Source organism: Cnephaeus nilssonii, assembly GCF_951640355.1.
Source record: "Cnephaeus nilssonii genome assembly, chromosome: 9".
NCBI classification, from domain to species: domain Eukaryota; kingdom Metazoa; phylum Chordata; class Mammalia; order Chiroptera; family Vespertilionidae; genus Cnephaeus; species Cnephaeus nilssonii.
The window spans coordinates 73,618,890-73,644,021 of NC_137080.1; the positions used below are offsets into that span (position 1 = coordinate 73,618,890).

At 37.9% G+C, this 25,132-nt stretch overlaps 1 protein-coding gene across 14 annotated transcripts in view; it reads left to right on the forward strand.

Annotated features, from left to right (window-relative positions):
- DST (dystonin) overlaps nt 1–25,132 on the forward strand; it is a 435,295-nt gene that overhangs the window by 376,112 nt on the left and 34,051 nt on the right. For all 14 annotated transcript variants that reach the window (XM_079780745.1, XM_079780756.1, XM_079780754.1 and 11 more), the window contains 14 exons: nt 2,235–2,438; nt 3,837–4,068; nt 4,959–5,185; nt 6,566–6,688; nt 6,806–6,907; nt 9,242–9,343; nt 12,334–12,507; nt 13,632–13,787; nt 16,546–16,743; nt 17,085–17,213; nt 19,912–20,082; nt 21,144–21,299; nt 21,512–21,718; nt 24,358–24,477. In XM_079780745.1, the coding sequence (XP_079636871.1) occupies nt 2,235–2,438; nt 3,837–4,068; nt 4,959–5,185; nt 6,566–6,688; nt 6,806–6,907; nt 9,242–9,343; nt 12,334–12,507; nt 13,632–13,787; nt 16,546–16,743; nt 17,085–17,213; nt 19,912–20,082; nt 21,144–21,299; nt 21,512–21,718; nt 24,358–24,477 (2,301 nt within the window). The remainder of the gene's footprint in view (nt 1–2,234; nt 2,439–3,836; nt 4,069–4,958; nt 5,186–6,565; nt 6,689–6,805; nt 6,908–9,241; nt 9,344–12,333; nt 12,508–13,631; nt 13,788–16,545; nt 16,744–17,084; nt 17,214–19,911; nt 20,083–21,143; nt 21,300–21,511; nt 21,719–24,357; nt 24,478–25,132) is intronic.

Sequence of the window (25,132 nt, forward strand, 5' to 3'; positions counted from 1 at the left end):
CAAAGGCTCATCTCACTGCTTCCCAAGCAAAGGTGTCTCATAGTAGTGCTACACAGATGAGACCTACTTAGACTCTAGCAACTCAAGAACTCCAGATCTCTCATGTTACTTGAGAGTCCCTTGATAATTCAAAGTGTGAGCTTGTTTTACAAACATGCCTTATAGAATATTGAAACCGAAAGGTGTGTAACACATTTCTTTTCCATGAGATTGTATGTTAGCCAATATCACCATCACCACCTCTATACTGTAAAGCAGCATGAAACTACGATCTAACAATATGAAACAAAAATAAGAAAATTGCAGCCTGGACCACCCAGGAGCTAGACTGCAGACATGACCTTTTCCACATTCTTATGTGCAACATGTTAGATTAGATCCCCCTCCTTTTGTAAAAATTGAATTTGTGTTTATTTAGCTCTTTTGCAAAAGAGTTTTGAGACCACCTTCAGAAACACTTCAAAAATAGTATGTTACATTGGAGATGGTTAATGATCTAATGAAGTGATTCCCTCACTTTTCAAAAGAATTTCATGGCTGATTTTAGTGGGCACTTTTAATAAAAAATGGTATGTGTCCATTCTGGTGATTCTTCTTGATGAATGATAGAAATTAAAATATTTGCAGGATAAGATTGGTAGCTTTTCTCTAGACTGTCTTCCCTGAATATAATCTCTCTCAGACAAGCTTTTAATTGGGTCTAGATAGCAAACAGTTTGGAGAATATCTGAGGACAAGGAACTGCTGATTAGGGAACCAAATGAATAATGTGGAATAAATGGAACACTCCCCAATGCTTATGGAGGTCAGCCTCAGAGAAACCTGCAGGCAATGACTGATCTTTCCCCTGGGAGTGGCTTTGGATTTGGCCCATGAAATACTGCCCAGTGGAGGCACTGGGTTCCATGGATTGTAGATATTCCAGATTTATTTGTCTCCCTAAAAAGAATGGGACTTCATTTTGATTTCACACTCATTAATATAAATATCATTGTGTCAATTGATTAGATATTGATCAATGTATTCATTTAACATATTTTTCCTTAAATACATCTTATAAATAATGCTTCGTATACAGCTGTGTATTTGATAGATTGATTACCCTAGCAGTCTTTAACATTTAAAAGTAACTACAAATAGTTCATTCATATGTATATATCATATATGTACATAGACTAGATTAATACATATGTGTGTCTATAATATACATGTATACACTTTTTATATTGATTTATATATAATTACAATGGCTTGTGGGCTTACCTCACCTAATGTAGCTTTATATATAGTTTTTTTCTTCTCTCAGCATTGTGGCTACCTTCTACTGAGGTTCTTGCTTTTTCCTTCCTTCCTTTTCCTTCTTTCCTCCTTTCTTCCTTCCTTACCTCCTTCCTTTCTGCCTCCCTTCCTTTCTTCATTTCTTCCTTCTTTTTTTTTGCTTTTCCCCTCTTTCTTTTATTTTAATTAATATTTGTATGTATTATGATTGTGCATAAAGAGACACCAAGAGTTATGGCTTAGTCTCTGTACGTTGGGGACATATAGTAAGTTCAGAATCTTTTTATGTAACATGACCCTTGGCTAATACTCTTTTTGTTTGTTTGTTTCTGATCTAATTTTATTTTATTTTAATTTTTTAAAAATTTCTTTATTGATTAAGGTATCACATATTTGTCCTCATCCCCCCATTCCCATCTCATACCCCTCCCCACACATGCCCCCACCCCCCTGTTGTCCTTAACCGCTGGTTAGGCTCATATGCTTGCACACAAGTCCTTTGGTTGATCTCTCCCCTTTACCCCGACCCTCCCCTACCCTCCCTCTGAGGCCCAACAGTCTGATCCATGCCTCCTTGTTTCTGGGTCTGTTCTTGTTCATCCGTCTATGTTGTTCATTATTTCCCCTAGATGAGTGAGATCACGTGCTATTAGAAACTCTTGTCAAAATATATGATGCTATAAAATGCATAATGAACTAGAATCCGTTCTTTCCCTCAACCAACATTTTGCATGTGTCCTTAAAGGGACTTTGACACGACCAGACTGTTGTTTAATCTTTGTGTCAGGGGCATCTCTTTCTGGCAAAGAGTTGCATGAGCCATCATGTATTAAATGCCTTGCGAGGGGAGGGTGTTTGTTTGGAGTTTCCTGCCAGCTGGATGCATTGGGGTTGTAGACAGCTGTAATATGGAGGTGTGACCCTCAGATACTGAGAAACTGTTTGGTTTGTTATAGCAACTGCGAGAGTTGATAGCCGAACACAAACCTCATATAGATAAGATGAACAAAACTGGGCCACAGTTATTGGAACTGAGCCCAGAGGAAGGCTTTTCTATCCAAGAGAAGTATGTGGCAGCTGACAGCCTTTACAGTCAAATTAAAGAAGATGTCAAAAAGCGAGCTGTGGCCCTGGATGAAGCCATTTCTCAGTCCACTCAGGTAATGATGTGCACCAGATATGGGTTCTTTCAAACAACAGAGCATGGAAAGACATTTCCCGGCATCTCCTGATTAAATTTCAGCTAAAATCATTTCACTACATTATCTCTTGAGTATTGATATCTTCATCTCTCGGAGGTGGTGTTTGCTTGAGTTTAGTCCTTATATTTCTTTGTCTGCTTGTAGATATAATAAAAAATAATTTTCAATGACTTGAGAAATACAGTTGTCCACATTGTCCAAATATTTAAATGTGTCCATCCAGAATAGAATGCTGTATTTGCCATTGGGAGAAATAAAAGAAAGTGTTATTATCACTATGAATGAAGCACTCCCAAGAAGGCAATAAGAAAGAATTGAGCAAAAAAGAAAAGAAAAAGAGAGAGAACTCATGGACATGGGCAACAGTGTGGTAATGGTAGGTGGGAGCATAGGGGTGAGTGGAGGTGGAAGACAGCATAGAGGGGATAAATGGTGATAGAAAAAATGAAATAAGATCGAAAAAGAAATAAAGAGTGAATGATAGGCTGAATAAGAAGGAAAAATATAAAGTTGGAAAATGATTTTTTTCTGTTTTTGATATCTTCTTTTAAGTTGCATTCGAAATTACCTGTGATTTCTATGTTCATGATTTGGTTTTTATTATTAGATATGCTGATATTTAGTGGTCCATTTCCTATAATGTCGAGCGAGTGATGATTCCTTTAATGTTGAGGATAGGGTAGAATCTATGAATGAACAAGTTTTTATAACTTTGCTTCACTGTCTATGGTAACTTTACAAACAAAAGTTTAAAATTCTTGCATTAATCTGATTATGTGTTTGATCATGAATTAAATACGACCGTTCATTTCAGCATCAAACATTTTTCAGTTTAGGAAACTCATAACTTAAGAAACTCCTTTAACCAAAACTGCCCATGAATTTCACATTTATTAATATAACTTTTCTAGGATGCCAAAAGAATCAGTAAAAGTGAATAAAACAATCCGTTTGATAGACAAACACCCAGATTATTTAACTTACTTTAAAACATTAATTTGAATTAAGATAACAAAGTGAAGCAGCAGATGAAATGCTGTCAGGTGTCCCACTTATACATTAAAATATTCCTTTTCTTAATGAATCACTCACTTACTTGTTAGAAGCAATCCAGTTTACATAAGTAGTGTGGTGTAAAGAAGGCCATGTCTGTCTGTCTGTGAATCATGGTTTCAGGATGTCTTGATACACCAGCTGGATATAATTCTTTGGATGGATATGTCAACAAAAGGACTAAGATTTAGTTCTTGTTTGTGACATTAAGTAGATGTGGTTTTGTATGTGTTTGTTTTTTAATTTTCACATTGGGTATCACAGATCATTTTCCCATAAGTGACCCCTTTATGTTACCACCAGTTCCATGACAAGATAGACCAGATTCTTGAGAGCCTGGACCGCATCGTGGAGCGCTTGAGGCAGCCGCCCTCCATCTCTGCTGAGGTGGAGAAGATCAAGGAGCAGATCAGTGAAAACAAGAACGTGTCGGTGGACATGGAGAAGCTGCAGCCATTGTATGAGACTCTTAAACAGCGGGGAGAGGAAATGATTGCTCGATCTGGGGGCACTGATAAAGACATATCTGCCAGAGGTAATAATTTCAGGATAGGGAAACAATTGAACTTTAGTCTCAAAACAATTCTAAATGTTCACGCTGTTTACCACAGTCCAATCACATATCAGGGTGCCAGATTTTAGAAAAGGTATTACAAATACATCGTGTTTGGGGTTGAAGGGCTGTGTACATTAATTCCTTGTTAATGTCTTCCTGTGTTTGTAAAATAATCGGTTAAATACAAAGTGTGCCATTATACAAAAATCACACATTCTCCTGACCTTTTAAACCAGTTGGTGAAAGCATAATACCAGTAAGACTAAACCTAGGGATTGTTTTCCTCATTACTAACTACACTGCCTTACATATAATGGGTATTCTATCCCACTTAGCCACAGAAATGGCAACCAACCATGACTGCAACCAGCCAGTCTTAAAGATATGAGCTGGGGTAGAAAAAAACATGTACACAAGTTAGTGGAAATTCATGTTAAGGGTACTCTAGAAAACAAGCCCAGAATACATATCCTACATTGTTATATCCCTGGGACTGAACAGGCATCTGTCCTCTTGATTTGGAGACCATAAAGAATATATACTTAGGTAGTTATTTCCCTTTCCTTGGAATTAAGGAGACTTGAACTTGAAACTGGATGCACTTAGGTTTCCTGTAAGCTCACTTGTCCTTGAGCATCCACTTTCATCAGGAAGAGCCTTCAGCCAGGAGGAGCTGGGTGTCCTCAGATCTCACATTAGTCTGGAATAGGCTGATGCGCCCAATGGTACTCACAAGACTGGGATCAACCAACATTTGGTCCAATTTTAGATACCATATTGAATCACCGTTTATGTGTGAAACAAATGTTCTGCTTGCTTGCTGAAATAGGGCTAACATACTGCCTTTTTGATATTGTTTCGCTCCATAGCTGTTCAGGATAAGCTTGACCAAATGGTTTTCATTTGGGAGAACATACACACGCTGGTGGAAGAAAGGGAAGCCAAACTACTGGATGTAATGGAATTAGCAGAAAAGTTCTGGTGTGATCACATGTCCTTGGTCGTGACCACAAAAGATACTCAAGATTTCATCCGGGATTTGGAGGATCCTGGAATTGATCCCTCCGTAGTAAAACAGCAGCAAGAAGCAGCAGAGGTAAGCAGAATATCCCATTTAAAGTGAAGAAATAAGTTGTTGTATGTTGTAAAGTGAATTCCTTTGGTAAATATTCAAAATTACTCTATTGAAATTTGTATTTGGCTCTGAAAGTGGAGTGCATAGTGATATAGTAGGAGAATAGCACACCCACAAATTTCACTTAAGACAGCATATATTTTAAGATTTCTCTCCATCCCTACTGCTTCAGCCTTATTTCAGGGCCTCGTTTTCTCTCTTGTTTTCAAAAGTAATCCAAAGTGATACCCTTGCCTGCAGTTCTTTTCCTTGCCAGGCCTCTAACCCTGCTGCCAGTCGTCTCTCTAGATCTGCTCTTGTTGGGTTGTTGCTTCAAGCCCCTCAGAGGCAGCCACTGCCTACGGATGAAGTCCAGACTCTCTCGGCAGGGTCTGGGCCTTTATATCCCAGCCAGCCCGTGCCTGTGTATCCAAAGCAATTTTCTTCTGCTGCTCCTATTGTGGTGCACACAGGGGCTTTCCCCCAAACTGTTGTGCTCTTTCTGGCATCTGCATCTTTGCACATTATTATTTCCTCACCCCAGAATGTCCCTCCTAGCACTCTTCTGGCAAATCCCACTCAAACTTCAAGATGCAGTTGGATAGTTACCCTCCATGTAAAATCCTTTCTTGTTTCCTTAGCAGAATTCGTCGGTGTTCTTGTAATATTTCCTCAGGCAAAGGACTCTATGCATAGTATGACTTATACATGAGTGGAATAGTCATATACCTATTTTTCTTTGTATGCTCAACCCTAGTTTAGGGCTTGTCTTATGCTTGGTAAAGGCTTCTCGAATTAATATAGTTAACCAACAAGATAAAAGCTAAGGTAGAATACTGAATTTCTGTTACGGTTTTTTGTTTGTTTTGTTTTGTTTGTAGTTTACATGTACTAGGGTAAAAATATAAACCCAGAGCTAGATTATCCTAAATCTGCTAAGCAAATACATTAATTTGTGTGAGGTCTTTGAACTCATGTTTTACTTATGCCTATTTTAAATGTGTATTGTCAAACAAGTCAGTTTGAAAAACAAAATCTTTCTAAGTTTTATAAGTATTATTGTGTTGGTGCTTTAAAAAAATTGTTCTGGTATTTGTTACATAGACATATTTCCTAAATATTGCCCTTTTAATAAATGTTTGATATTTGTTACTCAAAGGATGCTTTTATTTATTGAAAATATTCTTCTGTTATCTTCCCTCATTGAAAAGATTTATTGCAGAGACTTAGAATAGAGAGAAAAAAAAGGAAATTGATCATAATCCCACCTCCTAGAAATAACTACCATGAATGCTTGTGTGCATCTTTTTAGTTTTAGTGTGGTTTTGCTTAAAATTCTATGGCTGCCATTTCTTATTCCAGGCCATCAGGGAAGAAATAGATGGACTCCAGGAAGAGCTGGATATAGTGATTAACCTCGGCTCCGAACTCATCACCGCATGTGGGGAACCCGATAAACCCATTGTTAAGAAGAGTATAGATGAGGTACATTTTCTACTCTTACCAGAATGCTATGTTTAAAGGTTTCATTCACTAAGGCATATTTGATAGAAGTAGTTGAAAACATATGACAATAAAAGAGTTCTAATGTTTATATTGTAGTTAAATTCAGCATGGGATTCTCTCAATAAAGCTTGGAAAGACCGGGTGGACAGACTGGAGGAGGCGATGCAGGCTGCCGTTCAGTACCAGGATGGACTGCAGGTACGGGGATTAGGGTGTACTTGCTGGGAGAGGGAGTCATGCTGACCGATGTCTCCACATCTACACATTGGCACCACCGGGGGCTGCAAGGGTGCGTGCAGTTTCCTCCTCTACTCCAATCCATGTTTTGCCTTCAGAAGATATTTCTGGCACTTGCAATATATGTAGATTTATATACACATTTAAATACATTTTTACACACACATTCAGTGAAAAGAAGTATTTTAATTTTTCAAGTGAAAGTAAATATTCCCTCACAGTCTTTTTCATAAATGGCTCAGCACCAGACACTGGCATGGACCTGCGTCTGAGTTCTGTGCTACAGCTGAGTGGAGTAAGATGAATGGAGTAAACACCATCTAAAATATCACCAAGTTTCACTAAAGTCAGAAGTAAGGAAATTTGATTTGAGGCCAGTGTTCCCCATGAACAAAAATAGATTTCTATTTTATTAGGTCATAATCTGTTGTGTAAAAAGGGTTTTCTTCTTTTTTGTGCACGTCATTCCTTTTAAAAGCTATTTTTCAGATCCCTCTGGGTTCTCATTTAGTTTATTAGCCATTTTTAATGTGTGTTTTTTTTAAATACTAAAAATTTATCTTGTCAGTTGAGACCAATCCAGGGCTGTTTCTTTCCCCACCTTCCTTAACTTCATTCCATTTTCTATCATTAAGGCTGGCAAGAGTTTAATCTTTGTTCCCTTCTACCATATGGAAAAAGCCTTTCTCAGTATTTCCATAACACCAAGTGACTATTATTTTTAAAGTTCAGACGAGAACATCTTTTCCTTTTTATTATGCCACTCCACTTCTATATTTGTTAAAATAAATAGCATAAGCCAGGCTTTATGCCAGCTGAAAGGCATGGTGAATTTGGAAATGGATGAAAAAATTCACTACAAACAAGACCTTTTTATAACTTTCCCCCTTCATAGCCTTCCCTTTCTCAACCAAAGTGATAATTCATTGGTTAGATATCCGTGACTAGTAACTAATCGAGCTCTAGCTCCCGGTCTGTGAGGCCAGGTCATGATTTTCACGTACTTCGGGAAGTCATTGAGTTGTGCCTCCCTTCATGGCTAGAGATGTCACTGTCACCTCTTGCAGCCATTTGACCTCAGGAGCCATGAACCATAGGAGGCCACAGGCTAGACACCGTGATTCATACAGTCTCATGACCACTGCGGTGAAAACAAGGCCCATCGTAGGTTAGCAGCGTCACCTGTGGGAATGAAGGGCATTTACTGAATAGCTATGGCTAGCTGGAGCTAGAGGGCGGAAGCTCCAGAAGTTCCAGAGGTTTCGAGGTTGGTTGTAAAGCAAAATAAATTTTTATTTCCCAGGTTGCTGCTTAAGTTCTTAGAGTTTATCAGTGGTAACTTTAAAACAGATATTGCCCTTTTCGGTGTGGCTCAGTGGGTTGGGTATCATACTGTGCCCCAAAAGGCTGGCTGCCAGTTCGATTCCAGGTCAGGGCACATGCCTGGATTACGGGCTCAATACCTGGTAGAGGCGAGCAGGAGGCAGGTGATCTGTGTTTTGCTCTCACATGGATGTTTTTCTCTTTCCCTCTTCCTTTCTCTTTCTCTAAAAAAAAAAATCAATTAAAAATCTTAAAAATAATACCAGATATTTCCCAAGGATTCTTCCCTACTGTATGGTCTGGCAACTTCATTAAAGTGCAAAATAATTTTGTGTAGTCAATACCTGAAAAAAATGTGAGTTGAGCCTTTTTAGGATGTTTATATTACCTAAAAATAATAAGAAAAATAGGAGATTTTGAAGTCTATGTTGCAATTCAGAATAATAGTCTTAATATTAATCACTATATCTGCAGGATTTTAACCCTAACCTAATTGATATGGAAGGGTTTAGTTAAGCCAAATATTTATTTTCCTAAGTGCCAAACGATAAGTTTCTTGATTATTTGAATAAGTAGATGAGTTTGAATCTTTTTTTCCCAACATATTTACACACACTGCTTTTAGGGGGACATAAGAGAGTATATAGAATTTTATTTCCTGTGATTAAAATTACAAAACTTTTTTTCAAATGGGCATTTAAAGTTCTTAACATTCTAAAATTCTATAAAATAGAATTTCCTTTGTAAACTTGGACACATAATTGGAGGTGACATCTATTTCATATTTTGGACAACTGTTGCAGTATATTGCAGCTTTTACCTATTGAGAATGAACTATCTTTATTATTTGTAAAATAGACTCATTGCATAGTATCTTCACAGGCTTATGATTGTACTTTTCTATAACATCGAGATATTGAAGCAGTTTCAGATGTACTGTTATAATAACATGTGGACTAATGTGTTTTTCAGGCAATATTCGACTGGGTAGATATTGCAGGTGGAAAATTAGCTGCAATGTCTCCAATCGGAACAGATCTTGAAACTGTCAAGCAGCAGATTGAAGAGCTGAAGGTATGGATGAGGGCTAATTTGTCAAAGACTTTGTTTCCATTTTTCTTCACTCACAGGATTCTCTTTTGTAGCATTTTCATCTCCAAACGCGGTATTTACGTAACTATATTTATTTTGCATAGTTGAGGTATTACATTTTGATTATGAAACTGGTTTAATATAGTACCTTCACCTACTAACCAGTATATAAGTGTTCCTTAAATAAAGAATATAAAATACTAATAATTTTCTTACTAAATCAGTATCTGTTTACTTTAGGAAAAAAAAATCAGAGAATACAAAGAAGCAAAAAGGTGGCTTTTTTGGCCACCCAAACTGTTATGTACCCAGAGGCAAACACACTTGAGATATAATTTATAGCCTTTGACATATCCTGCCATGGGGGGCAGGATGAGGTATAGGGGTCATGCTTTATACATATGAGATAATACTGTAAGGATTTTTATAGCTTTATTATTCAATCGTTTATTATTGTCAGTATACATAAAGCAACATTTTTATTTTCTTCATTGTGTTCAGAATAATTCATTTAGTCTTACAGGCTGAAGAACCACGTATAGGACAATTGTGTTTCTCAAAATGTTTGTTTCGTTTCTTATTTTCCATCTGCTTTCCTCTCTAATTTTTTTTGGGGGGTGTTCTTCATCTCCAATTGAGAAAAGGGCTGGACTGTTTCCTCTTAGAATTCCTCTGCGCTGATCATTTATCAAAGTGGGATTGGCGATTTCCTTCCGATTTTAAGTGTCCATCCACAGACACATCATACCATTTCCAATGAACTCTATTAGATTTCTATATAAAATTATGATTTGGCTTTAAAATTGTAGCATTTTCATCTCCAAATGTGGTATAGAATATTTCATTTGGAAAAAAAATGTGGGGATTTTTGGAGAAGTTTACTGTTACCATCATTAGATTGGAATTTTTTTTTTTTACTTTTTTACCTGATCATATAGAAACCCATGATATATTTTATATACTCTTACGGCTGTGGAGGGCTATTTATTTTGGACATTTGCATGTATCTCAGTGGTTTTTATATAGCAGGTGGGTTAGGAAGGCTCTCTATGAAATGAGGTTGTCTGAGATTGCATTCCAGTTCATTCACTTTACTAGCTAAACAGTCTTGGGAAAGTTATCTAACTGGTCTCACTTCTATATCCTTAGTTTAAATTGAGGATAAAATTATTTTCTTTATTAGTTTATGGAGAGTAACTTATATATATTGGTTATTATTTTTTATTTTCATATGCTTGGAAAAATTAAGGGGCTGCTTAGTTATTACTTACCATTTAATTATTTACTATTATACATTAAATATTTTATGGAAGGACAGTTTCCTATTACAAGCAACCTTTTGTTAACCTGTATTGGTTGGCAAAGGCAAGATTACCAATATGTGTCAGTAAGCACTGGGAGAGAGTGTAGAGGGCCCCCTGGGAAGAAACAGGGACATTCTTCAGATTGTTGTTAACTAAGCCCGAGGCATTGGCAGAGTCTTGTCTCGGTTACACGCCCCCCAAGAATGCGGGGGTGTTGTCAGTTCCTAACTTACCTTTATCCAGGTACCGGGAGAGGGCTTTGAGATGTAAATCCAGTCTAGCACCGGGAAAGAGGGAATGAATAGGACCTGGGCCCTCCCAAGCTCCTTTGATCCTAAGTTTTCAGGTGAAACCCCCTTGTATATTGGAAAATAAATAAATGTGCTGCGTGGCTCAGGGCAGTCGGGGCTGTCTCTCCAGCAGAAGAGGTCAGCGACCCACCCGGGACCCAGCTTGAATCTATTTCTGTGTCAACTCTCTTTATTTCATTGTTTCTCAATCCCTGGCCGCCTCTACCAAGAACCCATTTCATCTCTCTCCGTGCTGGCCACGGGAAAGGGAGATCCCCGCCGCATCAGGCCCCAGCATTTTGGCGCCCCACGTTGGGCGCCATTATGCGGGGGCCTGATGCGGCGGGGGCCAGACATGGCGGGGATCTCCCTTTGCCGCGTCCCGCGCGGAAAGAGAGATGAAACGAACCGGTTCTAAATGGAGGCGGCCAGGGATTGAGAAATAATAGAAATAAAGAAAACAAGACACAGAAATAGATTCATGAAGCTGGGGCTGGGTGGGACGCCATCTTTCCTCTCTGATGGAGAGGCAGCATGACGACGACCCTGAGCCACCCAGCAGGTTTATTTTATATCCCAAAAATCCAGGAAGTAACACCAACACTTAGGATCAAAGGAGCTTATTTGCATTCTTAACTAGGCCCCAGCATTACTAGATTTACATATCTAGACCCGCCCCTGCTGACACCTGGGCTGCTATGAAGTCAGAACTGATTAACATGTCCAGCCTCATTGGGGAAGCAAGTTCCTAGGGCGTGACTTGGCCTACTCCCTGAGTTCAGCTGATAATTAAGGAAATGCCCAGGTGCCTTCCAGGCGGCCCTCTACAGGGAGAGAGAATAGTGTTATTCTGAGTCAGCAGTGGGTGAGTCAGAAGGAAACTAAATATTAAATGAACACAACACAGCTATAGAAAACACGATGTTCAGTGGATGTAATATATGTGTATATTTTTGAGGAATAAACATTAATTTGAATTTCTTAGAGATATTTTTCTGGGTTTTATATATGTCTATAACATTTTGTTTTCTTATTTGCTATAATTTCAAAATTCATTTATTGAATATATATAATTAAACATTGGAATAAGTTTAGCCCTGAAATTTGTTAATTTTTTATTATAAAGTATAAAAGTGAAATATCAAAATTATAAATAGAAATATCTTCTCATCAGAAAACATTGAATAAAGAAAAAAGAATTTCCTTTTTTGTCTGTAGCTCTTTTATTGGTAAACTGTGTGTTACATTTTAATTCCTATTCACCCCACTCCCCAATAAGAAGTATGATTTAGAATATAGGTCTAACCCATAGAATTATTTTTGTTTAAAGTTATGTACTTACAGCAAAATTTTCATATATATCTCTTTTAAAATATAGCTATTTAAGTCAGAGGCCTATCAACAACAGATAGAAATGGAAAGACTGAACCATCAAGCAGAGCTTTTGCTGAAGAAAGTAACAGAAGAAAGTGACAAACACACTGTTCAAGACCCATTAATGGAACTGAAATTGATATGGGATAGTCTGGATGAGAGAATTATCAACAGACAGGTAAATACCAAGACTTTTGTTAAGAATTCATAAAATCCCAATTTTATGTATTAGTGTAAAATAATTATTAAAAACTAAAATTAGGTGATTACATAAACTTTTGAAGCCCCTAAGTTCTCTTATCTATAAAAGGCTAATATGCAAAGTGTCCCCTCGGGAGTTCGACCGGGAGACTGGGAGTTTGATCGCTCAGTATGACGTGTGTTGACCACCGGGAGGTGGTGCGGAACGAAGGAAGGCCCCAGCTGGCAGCTGGGGAAGGGAGGCCCTGGCTGGCAGCCAGGGAAGGAAGGCCCTGGATGGCAGCCGGAAGGCCCCGATCGGCCCTGATCGCCAGCCAGGCCTAGGGACCCTACCCATGCATGAATTTCATGCACCAGGCCTCTAGTTTAATTAGAACTCTCTCTGCCTGTCACATGCCATTTTTTAACTATAAAGCATTTCAGACCTAGAATGTAGAAGTTTGTGACAATTGGGCTTTACTGGATATGCTTACAGACTTATGCTGCAGGAAACATTGATTCATTGCCCTTGTTTTATAAATATACTAGAGGCCCGGTGCATGAAAATTCATGCACTGGATGGGGGCGGTCCCTCAGCCCGGCCTGCCCCCTCTCACAGTCCGGGAGCCCTCAGGGGTGGGAGGCGACCTGGCGATCAGGGGAAGGCGACGCCCCATCACACCTCTGCTGCTGCCACTGCCGGCAACGCAAGCCTCGGCCGGCCCTGGTTACCTGAGCCTCAGGTGGCCCTGGGCGGCTGGGCAGCCGCCATCCGAGGCTTGCCTGCGACTCAGGCCGGCCCTGGGTGGCTGGGGGTCTGAGGGGACTGGGGGACTCCGGAGGCAGGTGTGCGGAGCGGCCAGGCCTGCCTGAGGGCAGGCCGGCCTTGCCACGCGCCTGCCGCCCCGGCGGGGCTGAGGGGACTGGGCACTGCCATCTTGTGGCTGTGGGCACCGCCATCTTTGAGGGCGGGGCAGTCAATTAGCATATTCCCTCCTTATTGGCTCTGGGCGCCGCCAACAGCATGAGGGTCAATTAGCATATTCCCTCTTTATTATATAGGATGTTATTCACTATATCAGGTTCATACATGGATTTATTTCCTCTCCACCTTTTCTGTAGCATAAGCTGGAGGGTGCCCTGTTAGCCCTGGGGCAGTTCCAACATGCTCTGGATGAGCTCCTGGCATGGCTGACCCACACCGAGGGCTTGCTAAATGAACAGAAACCTGTGGGAGGAGACCCTAAGGCCATTGAGATCGAACTTGCCAAGCATCACGTACGTAGCTGTGGTTGCGTTATTATGTTTCTTCTCTATGCATTTCCAGTTTCATCAGTGTGTTTTTTTAATGTTTCCTTATGCGTTTTAAATTGTCATTTTAATACAAGTTCATATTTGAATTTGTAACTAAAGGTTAAACTACTTAAAGCACACTTCTTAAAATATTATAAAAATGTTTTTCTCATTGTTCAAGGGAATTATTATCAAAAACAGCAAGGATGGGAAATTTCTGACTGAATTTTACTAGGGCTGCATGCAGGTTTAAATCCCTGATCATACCTGTCATCGGATTAATGTGGCAAAGTTTCAAAAGTTGTTGAGAATAGCCTAATAAGTTATAGATTCAAAATGTTATTCCACTGCAGGTTGTGTGTTTTTTTCTTCTGTCCACCCTCATCTCATTTGCTGCTTGATTGGCACATCTAACATACTTCTATCTGTATGTCTCTCATCATGTTGAGGCTTGCTTTTCTGGCCCTTTGTGTTCCCAGTCTTTTTCTTTATGAATTAGGTTTTTAACATACTATGTTTAATAGAATTTTCATGTCCTGCACTAGATTTAAAGCTTATAAGTTGAAAATTGAGATCTTTACAATACAATTTTATATTATTGTTATCTTTGTGACACTTAGTTGATAAATCTTAATAGAAAATTCCCTTCCTTAAGTTACTAGGCTTACTGACTATAAGGTTATGTGCTCAGCAGTGTTATTCCTGATATTCAACAGCCTTTCATAGAACCTTAACATTCACACTAATGGTGGTATCTTAATTAAGGTTAGGTCCTAAATCCTAACCTTAAGTAAGATTTTTTGATTGTCAAATGGAAAAAGTTCATTTTACATATTTAGTAGCATTTAAAAGTAAAAGGTATTTTTTAGCACTCTAAGATTATGATATGCAGTTTTTGACTATTTGTGCTTTAGTTCTCCTTCCATATTTTTCCCCAGAGTAATTTTCCCCTAATTTAAATTTTTCTTTCTTTTTTTTTACCTTGTTCTGTCTATATTTGTAGTCATTGCCCAACCACATTTGATTAAGCAGTTATATTATGCATCATTAATATTTTTAATTTAATGTCTCTCTTATACCGTGGCTAAGAGCAGTAATGACTGGTGAGGCTGACTCTGCATATAAACAAAACATGTTTATTCTCATATTGTGAGTTTATAGCATTTACATTCCATAAACTTAGCAATTGCCCTAAAAGGTCACATACATCAGTGACGGGAACTTTGTAGAATACAGTAGAGGTGGAAAAATGAGGCACTCTGACCCAGTTATTTGGGTGAGGGATGAGTTAGGGACCTTTTATTTCTGTTTGTTTATCTTGGAGCCGTTAAAAATGGATCTCTTTCTCCTTTCATTTCTCAAAGGTCAAAAGTTAAAGGACTTAGAATTGCCAGAACAATGGTTGGAGGAAGGGAGGAAATGTTTCCATCCTCTCCTGCCTTTTCCTCCGGCTCCTAGGTTGTGGCTTATATAGGACTTGGACCATTTAAGAGAATGACTTTTTTTAGAATTATTTTTTACATTTTGACTACAAGGATATTTAAATCTGACCTTACTCCTAGTGTTAGCATGTCCAAGAACATGCTTATTATAAAGAAGATTCCTTACTCAGTTGATTTTTTCAGTCTTGGAAAATCACTCCCTCACCAGATGCTTCAGAGAATGAGTATATACAGTGATGATAGGTGAGTGGTACCCATCAGTGAAAATCCTCCCGGGTCCAGATGTGAGATGTCTTACCTAGGACGGGAGGTGATGTTTCTTTTCTTTCCCATGAACAATCCCGAGTCAGTGAGTGTAGAGAAGGATTATTATCAATTTTTATTAACATCCAAGGAAGGGTTTGTCTGGTTCCCAAAAACAAAACTACAGTCTTCTTCAAAGGAAACTATTACTCAGCTGTATTTGTTCTTTAAAGTGTAATTCTTACCATTCTTTCCAGTAAAAGAAAATTGATCTTTTTAGCCTTGCAGTTGCATTCTGTACTGAACCAGGCTTGCCTATGTTAGTGCACTGAAGTGTCATTAACCTATTCTAGTATTTCCACCATGTAACAGAATAGGAGGACATTATTTGCTGGGATATGTAGTAAGCAGTTCATGTGTATTCTCTAGTAAAAGAATAGCTCGAATTTGGAATTTTGGGCTTGAGAATTCCCTCTATACAGTGAAATAAATCTATTTCCCTTTAGTGCCAGGGCCTCCTAACATGCCTGTCAACTTAGTAGTCAATTCCAGTACCATTCCAATGAGAGGAGATAAAAGAATATTCCAGGATAATTTTTCCCTTCTAGAATGCTAATTGTAAACCTTAGTGCTGTTTATCTTAGAAATGTAATAATTTTATATTTGAAAATGGATATATAGAAATAAATATCTCTTAAATTGTTTACTTACAACATTAAAATTAAGTTCAATTAAAATGAGCTTGAATCATATGAATACTTTTAGAGCCTTTTAATTATAATATCTATATACTTAATGTCATCCATTGCAAAGCTATTCTAATGGGAAGAACTTGCAGTGGTCTCACATAATCATTTCAGGGGATGTTGGTAGACAGGAAAGCTGCAAAGGTAAGGGAAAAGAAGTCCATCATTTTAAAACTTTATTAGTATTGAAATTCTATGTAGATGATGTTTTTGTTTCAAAATGTTTCAAAACCAGGAAACAAAACCATTGCATTAAAAGGGCTGTTAACATGTTATAAACTAGCAACCATAGTGTTATCTTAATATTTTCAGGTGCTCCAAAATGATGTATTAGCTCATCAGTCCACAGTGGAAGCTGTTAATAAAGCAGGAAATGATCTGATTGAATCAAGTGCAGGAGAAGAAGCAAGCAGCCTTCGGAACAAACTGGAGGTTTTAAATCAACGCTGGCAAAATGTTTTGGAAAAAACAGAACAACGGAAGCAGCAGCTGGATGGTGCCTTGCGCCAGGTGAACGAGAGAATACGTTCTGAAACTGTCTATGGTCTTCAAGACCAAAAGAGCATGCAATTCTTTCATTGGTTTGCAGACCCCTGCTTAATTTTCCCACCTCAAGGAGAAGTGTAAAAATAAGTGGGATAAAGAGCGCCAATGAGAAGGCTCTCTAGTTCTTAGTGTTAATAGTCTTATCTACTAGCGCCCTCCTGAAGAGAGGCAAGGCCAACCTGGTGGCACCTGGCTGTTCTTAAGAATGCAGAGAGAGGCTTAGCAGGCGGGATTGTTTAAACCTTGTTTTCTGTGCGGAAGTGACAATGTTTATGGCCCAAACTTAAAACTCTCTGTCACTCTAGGCCAAAGGGTTCCATGGCGAAATTGAGGATTTGCAGCAGTGGCTGACCGACACGGAGCGCCATCTGTTAGCGTCCAAACCCCTGGGAGGTTTACCAGAGACGGCCAGGGAGCAGCTTAATGCCCACATGGTAAGTGTATTATTTCCTACAGCTCTAGCCTCAGATTAAGAAACTAACCATCTTGTATGGACCCTGGTGATAAGTAAATCGTGGCAGGAGGTTTAAAGGATATAGAGTTTTACAGCAGGAATCTCTATGTGTAAGTGCTAGATTGATTTAACTTTTCAAATCAGAACCTATTCTTTATTTCAAAGGTTGGTGTGTCAGTACATGATAAGAGGTTTTAGAAGTCTAGACATTTTTTAGAAGTATACCTTCCCCCATAAAAATGATAAACTTGTATGGATAGTGATGAACATTGTGTAAATTAAAAACTGTTGCTCTTTGAGTGAAAGGAAAATTCCCTCAAGTAATCAGAATTGACTTAAAAATTATTGCTGTTAATCATTGCATTACCACCTTGCTTCACAGAAGCCTGGAAAATATGTTTCTGTCCTGTTCAAACAAGGTCACTTACTTGTTTTGTTGGTGATAGGGCTGTATCTTCAGCTTCATGCTGAACCAGGTATGGACAAGAGGAGGCTTCTGTTTGTCCAACCGCAGCATTCTGCTTGTGGGCTGTTCCCACCCAGGTCCTATGGCCCTGTCAATGCCAAAGGATAAGGAGGGAAAAATAATTAAAATTGAGTCTCTGGCTTTCTTTCACAGAGATATGGGCTGACAAATTAAATGTAGGCTGCCTTTGATTTATTGACATTTGTTATTCATTTCCCATTATAAATCAGCTCTAAAAGTTCTAAGTGAAAACAGTCTGTTTCAAAGTTTGAAAACGAATCTTCTAATTCTTACACTTGTGAATTTGCATCAGGAATTCATTTTAATATTCAAATGCTGATAATTAGTGTCTTATGAAATAAAAGGAGTAGTATTTAGGAATTTGACAAAAGAAATGGGCCACTGAACATTAAAGTCTGCACTCTTTGGCAGATGTCTAATGTTGTTGTAAGAGCTTATTAAAACTGTACTTATTTGGAAATAATTTGGAATTTGGTGATTTGGAGAGGAAGCAACCATCTTGGAGGTTTTATGAAGAAACACAACAGAGTTAACATCTTATTTACTTCACAATTGCCATGAGCAGTTAAAATAAATCTTATTAATCCGTTATGAAATTTTCTAGAAACCTTTCATGTGTATTCGTTATTTTAGAAAATTATTATGTCTGTGGTTATGCTGTTACTGTTGTTTTAGTTTGGTTTATTTTTGGTGTCACAAGTGACCATTTGTTCACAGAAAAAAATAATGGACTAAATAATAACTTGGGAATGTTTGTTTTTTCCATAAAACCTGACTGACTTCCAGATACTTCTTTACTTTCCTGGAAGTACCGCTATAGTTATTACAGTGTTCATTAAGTATAAGTTTAATGGATTCTTGTACAAACATGCCTGGGAGTAATCTCTAATAAAAATGTTAAATTAGAAGAATATAAGTATGAAATTGAACAGCAAAGAACTTATCTTTAGGATACTTTACTTTTAGAAAAATATTGGATATTAGCTTATGTGGTTTGGGTGGGGTATTTGCTATAACCTGGCATAATTTACCAGATTATAGACATTCCAAGATTTAAGGGATTCTAAAGAGTTATTGATATTTGTAATGCATTTTTAGTAATATTCTTTTGATTTGGTTGTGTTAGTTGAAGAAAACCAGAAAACCTAGAAGAGTATAGTTTCCTGAGATTTGGCTATATTTAAAAGTTTTGCTGTAGGATTAAAAGTTTTCAATAGGTGATAATGTCAATATGTTTAAAAAGGGTTTTTAAGGCTTAAGAAATTATCAAGTTTTGAGGAATGGAAATGTTCTGCAGTTATTAGTAATAGTTGCACATCCTTGTGAATATACTAATAAAGTATAAACACTGAATTTTATACTTTAATATGGGTGAATTCTTTGAATTATATGTCAGATTTAAAAATTATGAAGTTGAAAATGTTAGACATAGAATATATAATTTTTCAGTGGGGGAGCTATGATTTGACCCACATTATAATCGAATCAATGGACTACAACTAGTCTTAATATTTTTATAGGAATATAACTCTTGTTTCATTGATTTTAAATTCTGGATTTGTTTAAACAGTATTATTTTTTTTCCTATAGAAGATACACATTGCATTTTAGTTGAAAGCTTTAAAAATGTTATAAGTGAGAATAAAATTCTCATATTACTACAAGTTTGGCTTTTTTGATTCCAAAGTCTTAATAATCAACTTAAGTGTCTTACTAAATTGGGTCTTTACTTTCTACCCACTGAATGTCTTCTGAGCCCAGAACTAAATTATACCAAAAATATTATAGTTATTGTATTAGCTAGTCTTAGGAGAGACTTAGAACCTGCTTTACAAAGGAGGAAGTCAAGGTTCAATGAGGTTAACTTTTTTGCCAAAGGTCACAGTCTGATTGGTTACTATACAGTGAAGCCTTTCTCCATAACATTTAAAATACTGTTTTACAAACCTTCGCATGCCAGAATGGATTGGTGGTGGCAGCATTTCTGAGATTTCTCGGTAGACAGGTTATGGCTATAGGTTTAGTTGTTGTTTCAATATAGTGAAGAGTTTGAATGTCTCAGGGTTATGCTGTTTGCTGGATAGAGATGGATATATGATAAAGGGCTTGGGTTTGATGAAATGGAATAAGAACTCTTAGATTTTATTCCCTTAAAAAGTGATATAACTTGGGGGTTGGGGTATCTCGATAGGAAATCTGTGCCGCCTTTGATGTGAAAGAAGAAACATATAAGAGTCTGATGCAGAAAGGCCAACAGCTGCTTGCAAGATGCCCCGAATCTTCAGAGACAAATATTGACCAAGACATAAATAACTTGAAAGAAAAATGGGAATCGGTGGAAACCAAACTCAATGAAAGGAAAGTATGTGCCTTGATTAATATAATAGAATGAATGTTTTAGTTGTTTTATTTCATGGGTTTTACCTTATCTCTGAGTAGCATGATCAGTGGAACTTTTAATGATCATGTTTGAATTTATTTGTATACATTAGGCGTTTTCATGGGGTCAGTTGAAAATAGCATTCTGTCTTAAATGAAGAAAAGAGTTAAAGGAATGTATTCAAACATAGATAACAGTGTATCAGAGATCACTGTTACTAGCTATATTTTTAAATTTGTGAACTACTCGAATTCTAGGTTGTTAAATAATTCTATTCTAGTCATACTTATTAAACGAAAGGATGTATGTAGGGGGAGGGAGAGAGGGAGATCAAGAGAATGAAATAATTGTCCATAACTAGTAAGCACTTATATGACAAAAATCCATGAGATGAGATTAAAAATATTACTGTTGCCTGGCCAGTGTTGCTTAATGGTTGTGTTGACCTATGAACCAGGAGGTCATGGTTCAATTCCCAGTCAAGGGCACAGGCCTGGTTGCAGGCTCGATCCCCAGTAGGGGGTGTGCAGGAGGCAGCCAATAAATTATTCTCTCTCATCACTGATGCTTCTATCCCTCTCCCTTCCTCTCTGAAATCAATAAAAACAGATTTTTTAAAAACATTACTGTTCAATGCTGTAAGAAAAATGATAGGATAGGAATAGTACTAGACTGTATGTCCTTGCCAACACAGCATATATTTCATAGTATTATAATTCCAAAAATTAATCTTATGACTGTCAAGTTTTCATTTTACAGATGCTTTTTAGTAACTGTTCTGTGCTTAACTGACCCCAAACCATAGTTTAAAGTATATTAAAATGTTTCTAGCTGCAGTGAGATGCTTCTTAATATACTTCAAGGGGTTTGACTTGCCAGAACCTTAGGGATGGTCCATTACATTCATAAACTGTTTAGGTAATATAGCTTATGCATAAATAAAGTATAGATGGGAAGGATAGCCACCAGAGAGTGGTTTAACTGGGAGGGGAAAAAAAAACACTTTTAAATATCATCAAATACTAAACAACCTTTCTTCACAGGCTAAACTGGAAGAAGCCCTCAACTTGGCAATGGAGTTCCACAATTCTCTCCAAGACTTCATCAACTGGCTCACCCAGGCTGAACAGACCCTAAATATTGCTTCTCGGCCAAGTCTTATCTTGGACACGGTCTTGTTTCAAATCGATGAACACAAGGTATGCCATAACTCACATGGAGAGCATTCTGACTTCAGACCTTTTAGACAGCTGGCTGTTTTCATGTCAAAAGCATGAATTTGCTAGTTTGAAAACCTTTCTTTTGTCCTTTGAAATAGTTTCAGCTTATGACACCAGAAGCATTTTCAAGATAGGTCCGTTCCTCATTTGTTTCTCATTTTATGCCCCCCCCCCTTTTTTTTTTGGGAAAGGTCTTCGCCAATGAGGTAAATTCTCACCGTGAGCAGATAATAGAGCTGGATAAAACTGGAACCCACCTGAAGTATTTTAGCCAGAAACAAGATGTTGTCCTCATTAAGAATCTGCTTATCAGTGTCCAGAGTCGATGGGAAAAAGTGGTTCAACGGTTAGTAGAAAGAGGAAGATCTTTGGATGAAGCAAGGAAGAGGGCCAAGCAGGTAAACCTTCATAAAAATTCTCTGAACTTGGCAATGCATCAGTTCTAGCTTTGGAAATACAGGTTATGTTAGTAAAGTACTTGTCTTGCAGGCTGCATTAGGGGTAACAATCCTGGCACGAAGCCAAGGTGCTCGTTTCCTGGAAGGGCCGTGGCCTGGGTTGGGATGATGACATTACTTTTTACCTGGCAGCAGCTTCAGGCCCTGGGGACCGATCCTGAAAAGACTGATTATAGGTTGACTTCATAGACAGACCATTATCTTAAGCCCTCAGAATTTTTTGTCATTGGGTTTGTTTGTTTCTTTGTCCTGTCAACCTCCATTCTCATACTTAGAGTGAGACATCATACTTTATTATAAGGCTACCTTTTATTTAGTTCCTAAGCCAGACTTTCTTCAAACTGTCAGCTGAGAGCCAGACATTGAGCCTTCTTAGACAACCTTCTGAAAGGTATATTCTGTGTCTGAGTGGGCGGGTACTCCTCACCTCCCTGAATCTGTGCATTGTTGGCGAGCCTTTATTTCTTTGCTAATATTTTGATACAGCTCCATCCCACTTTTAAATCGTTTGAATCTTTTGGGGCTGCATTTTTTTTTTTTAAATCTAGAGACACTCACAAGGAACCAGCCTTACTTTCTTCACCTGTTATTAATATTGTGTTCTAGACTGCACACAGAGGAGAAGCAAAATTACATGCCTTTGTTCCCCAGCGGGGAGAGAGATGCACTCACCTTGTTTGGCAAGGTTGATTTTTATTCGAAACTAGAAAGTGTAATATCGAGGCTGAACTTGTATGACTCTCTTTGTCCTGTTCAGTTGCATTTGTCCATCATTGGTGCTGGGCCCCATTGTTTGGGGGAGCTAGGCTCAGTTGGGTGATATAAAAGATGTCCTGGGAGTTTAGCGTTTCACTGTTTAAAATTATCAGCATAAGTTTTTAAGGGCTTTAGGAATGACGGATTACACTGTTATAGGATTACATGCCACATATCCCTTTTTGAGTGGGAGGTATGATATAAGCAGTGTTGTAAGTGAGTCCCTGGAATGGAACCAGTCCCTAATGATTTTGTAAGATAACATTAATACTGAGCCTGACATTCTTCTCCCCACATGTGTAACAGTGTCATCTGTAGTTCAGGCATTTTTGAGTTGAGGACATCTAGCTTATAAAAATCTCTTGGATGCCAGAAGCCAGTTGCCCCTTCTCTTCTTCCCTTCTCCCTTTAATCAATTTTATTTTGTTTGTTTAATTAACTTCGTAAGGATTATCCTTCTGGTCTCAATGCAAAAGCATAGCATTTCTTCTGTTTGTACCATTTAAAAATAGTTTTGAAAGTAGGACCAGCCTTAGAACCTGTGTGTTTATATAATTAAACTTACCATCTAATTGTTACAGCCAGTGTTATTTGTAGTAAGACTATCTAACACCATGACTAGCTGTATCTTTATTTTTTCCTCCCTCCCTCCCTCCCTCCCTCCCTCCCTCCTTCCCTCCTTCTCTCCCTCCCTCCCTCCCTCCCTCCCTCCCTTCCTCCCTTCCTTCCTTCCTTCTTTCCTTCTTTCCTTCCTTCCTTCCTTCCGTCTAAGATCTCAGTTTTGGGCTCAAATGTTGACCGTAGTTCTCTGACTTGGACAATGTCTGTTCCTGTTCTGGTCTCCATGTTTTCATGTTTACATTGATTAGCATTGTGGGAGGGGTGTGTAGGGAGAGCTGGTTTGATGAGATGATCTCCAAGGGGCCCTTGCAGCTTTGCCATTCCGTGCTCTTATTGTGCTCTTTTGGTAAGAAGTGTCTTTTTGTTATTCCATTATTAATGTGCTTTGATATAAAACACATTTTATTTTGATTACCTAAGTCTTTGCTATGTATCTGTTCACTTAACTTTATTATGAGACATAATTTATAACCATTTTCACAACTTGGTCTCCAAAAATAGTACCCACTAGTTCTCAGGAATAAACAGAAAACAGACTGTGGGTGAAATGAAATATATGTAGCACCAGACTATTTCAAGGTCGATGACAAAGAGAATTATATTTTGTTAGAACTCAAGTACTATGGGTGTTCTTACATACTAAACCAATTATGTGAGGCACGGGCATTAAGTTGAGGATTTTGATAGCAAAATAAAGATGTTCGGCTATCTTTGTATTAAACAGGAATGAAATGACCTCTTTTTGTTCTTGTTACTTTTTAAAGCCAGTTTACAAACTTTATCCTCTCTCTCCCGTTTTATTCCTTTTCTTAACATAAGAATTAAACACCTTAGAAGTCAACCCAGAAATGTCAAGAGACAGCAGAAGGCAAATAAAATTCTCTGAGAGTTGATGTTAACTAAGAAAAAGAAAGGGAGGGAAGTTTTCCCTGATGCTTTCTAACGTATCTGTTTTTGTTAAACTTTGTGTGCTTGAATGAATTCTAACAAAGTGACCATGGGCAGGACCACACAAGCCAAGTGTAAACAAGACAGTTTGTAATCTGCTGATGAGACGACTGCTGTTTTCTTCCTCGGGGGAATTGTTGAATTAATAATTTTCAACATTTCCATTAACATTAATTTCTACTTTAAATAAATCTTAGATTTTAAATATAGTGTATAGTGAAAGTTTCCTGGACAAAATGTGAATTTCTTTACAGTTCCATGAAGCTTGGACTAAACTTATGGAGTGGCTAGAGGAGTCGGAAAAGTCTTTGGATTCTGAACTGGAAATTGCCAACGATCCAGACAAACTAAAGACACAACTCTCGCAGCATAAGGTGGGTCTACAGTTAAGAAAAGCATATGGTGCCCTGGCTGAGTGGCTCAGCTGGTTGGAGCGTCAATCCAGTACACCAAAGGATTGTAGGTTCGATTCCTGATTAGGGCACATACCTAGGTTATGGGTTAGATCCCCGGTCTGGGTCTGGGAGCATACTGGAGGCAACCAATCAAAGTTTCTCTCTCTCACATCGATGTTTTTCCCTTTCTCTCCCTTCCTCTTGCTCTAAAAATCAATAATGAAAAAACACACAACAACATGTCCTCAGGTGAGGATTAAAAAAAAAAAAGTATAGTATGTCTTTATATATTTCAAGATTCCTTTTCATTTCTTACTTGGTTGTACATTTATTTATCACTGGAGGAAAGAAACGTTGTTCAATGTGAACTACATGAAATTTAAAACAATTGCCCTTCACGTTGGTCCATTCCATTATGATCTAGGGTTCATTGGTAAAACAGACAAAATTAAAACTGGAATTCTTCTACAACCTAAAACATATAAGGGTTTTGTGGGGGTTCAAACATTGGCATTTCAATTTTATCACAATTGTCTTATCTAGTATTTCTTATCATAAGCCATGTAGAAGAGAATTCTATAGTAAAAAATAATATAAATTTCTTTTTAACAGTGCATTGGGGGAAATTGGTTTC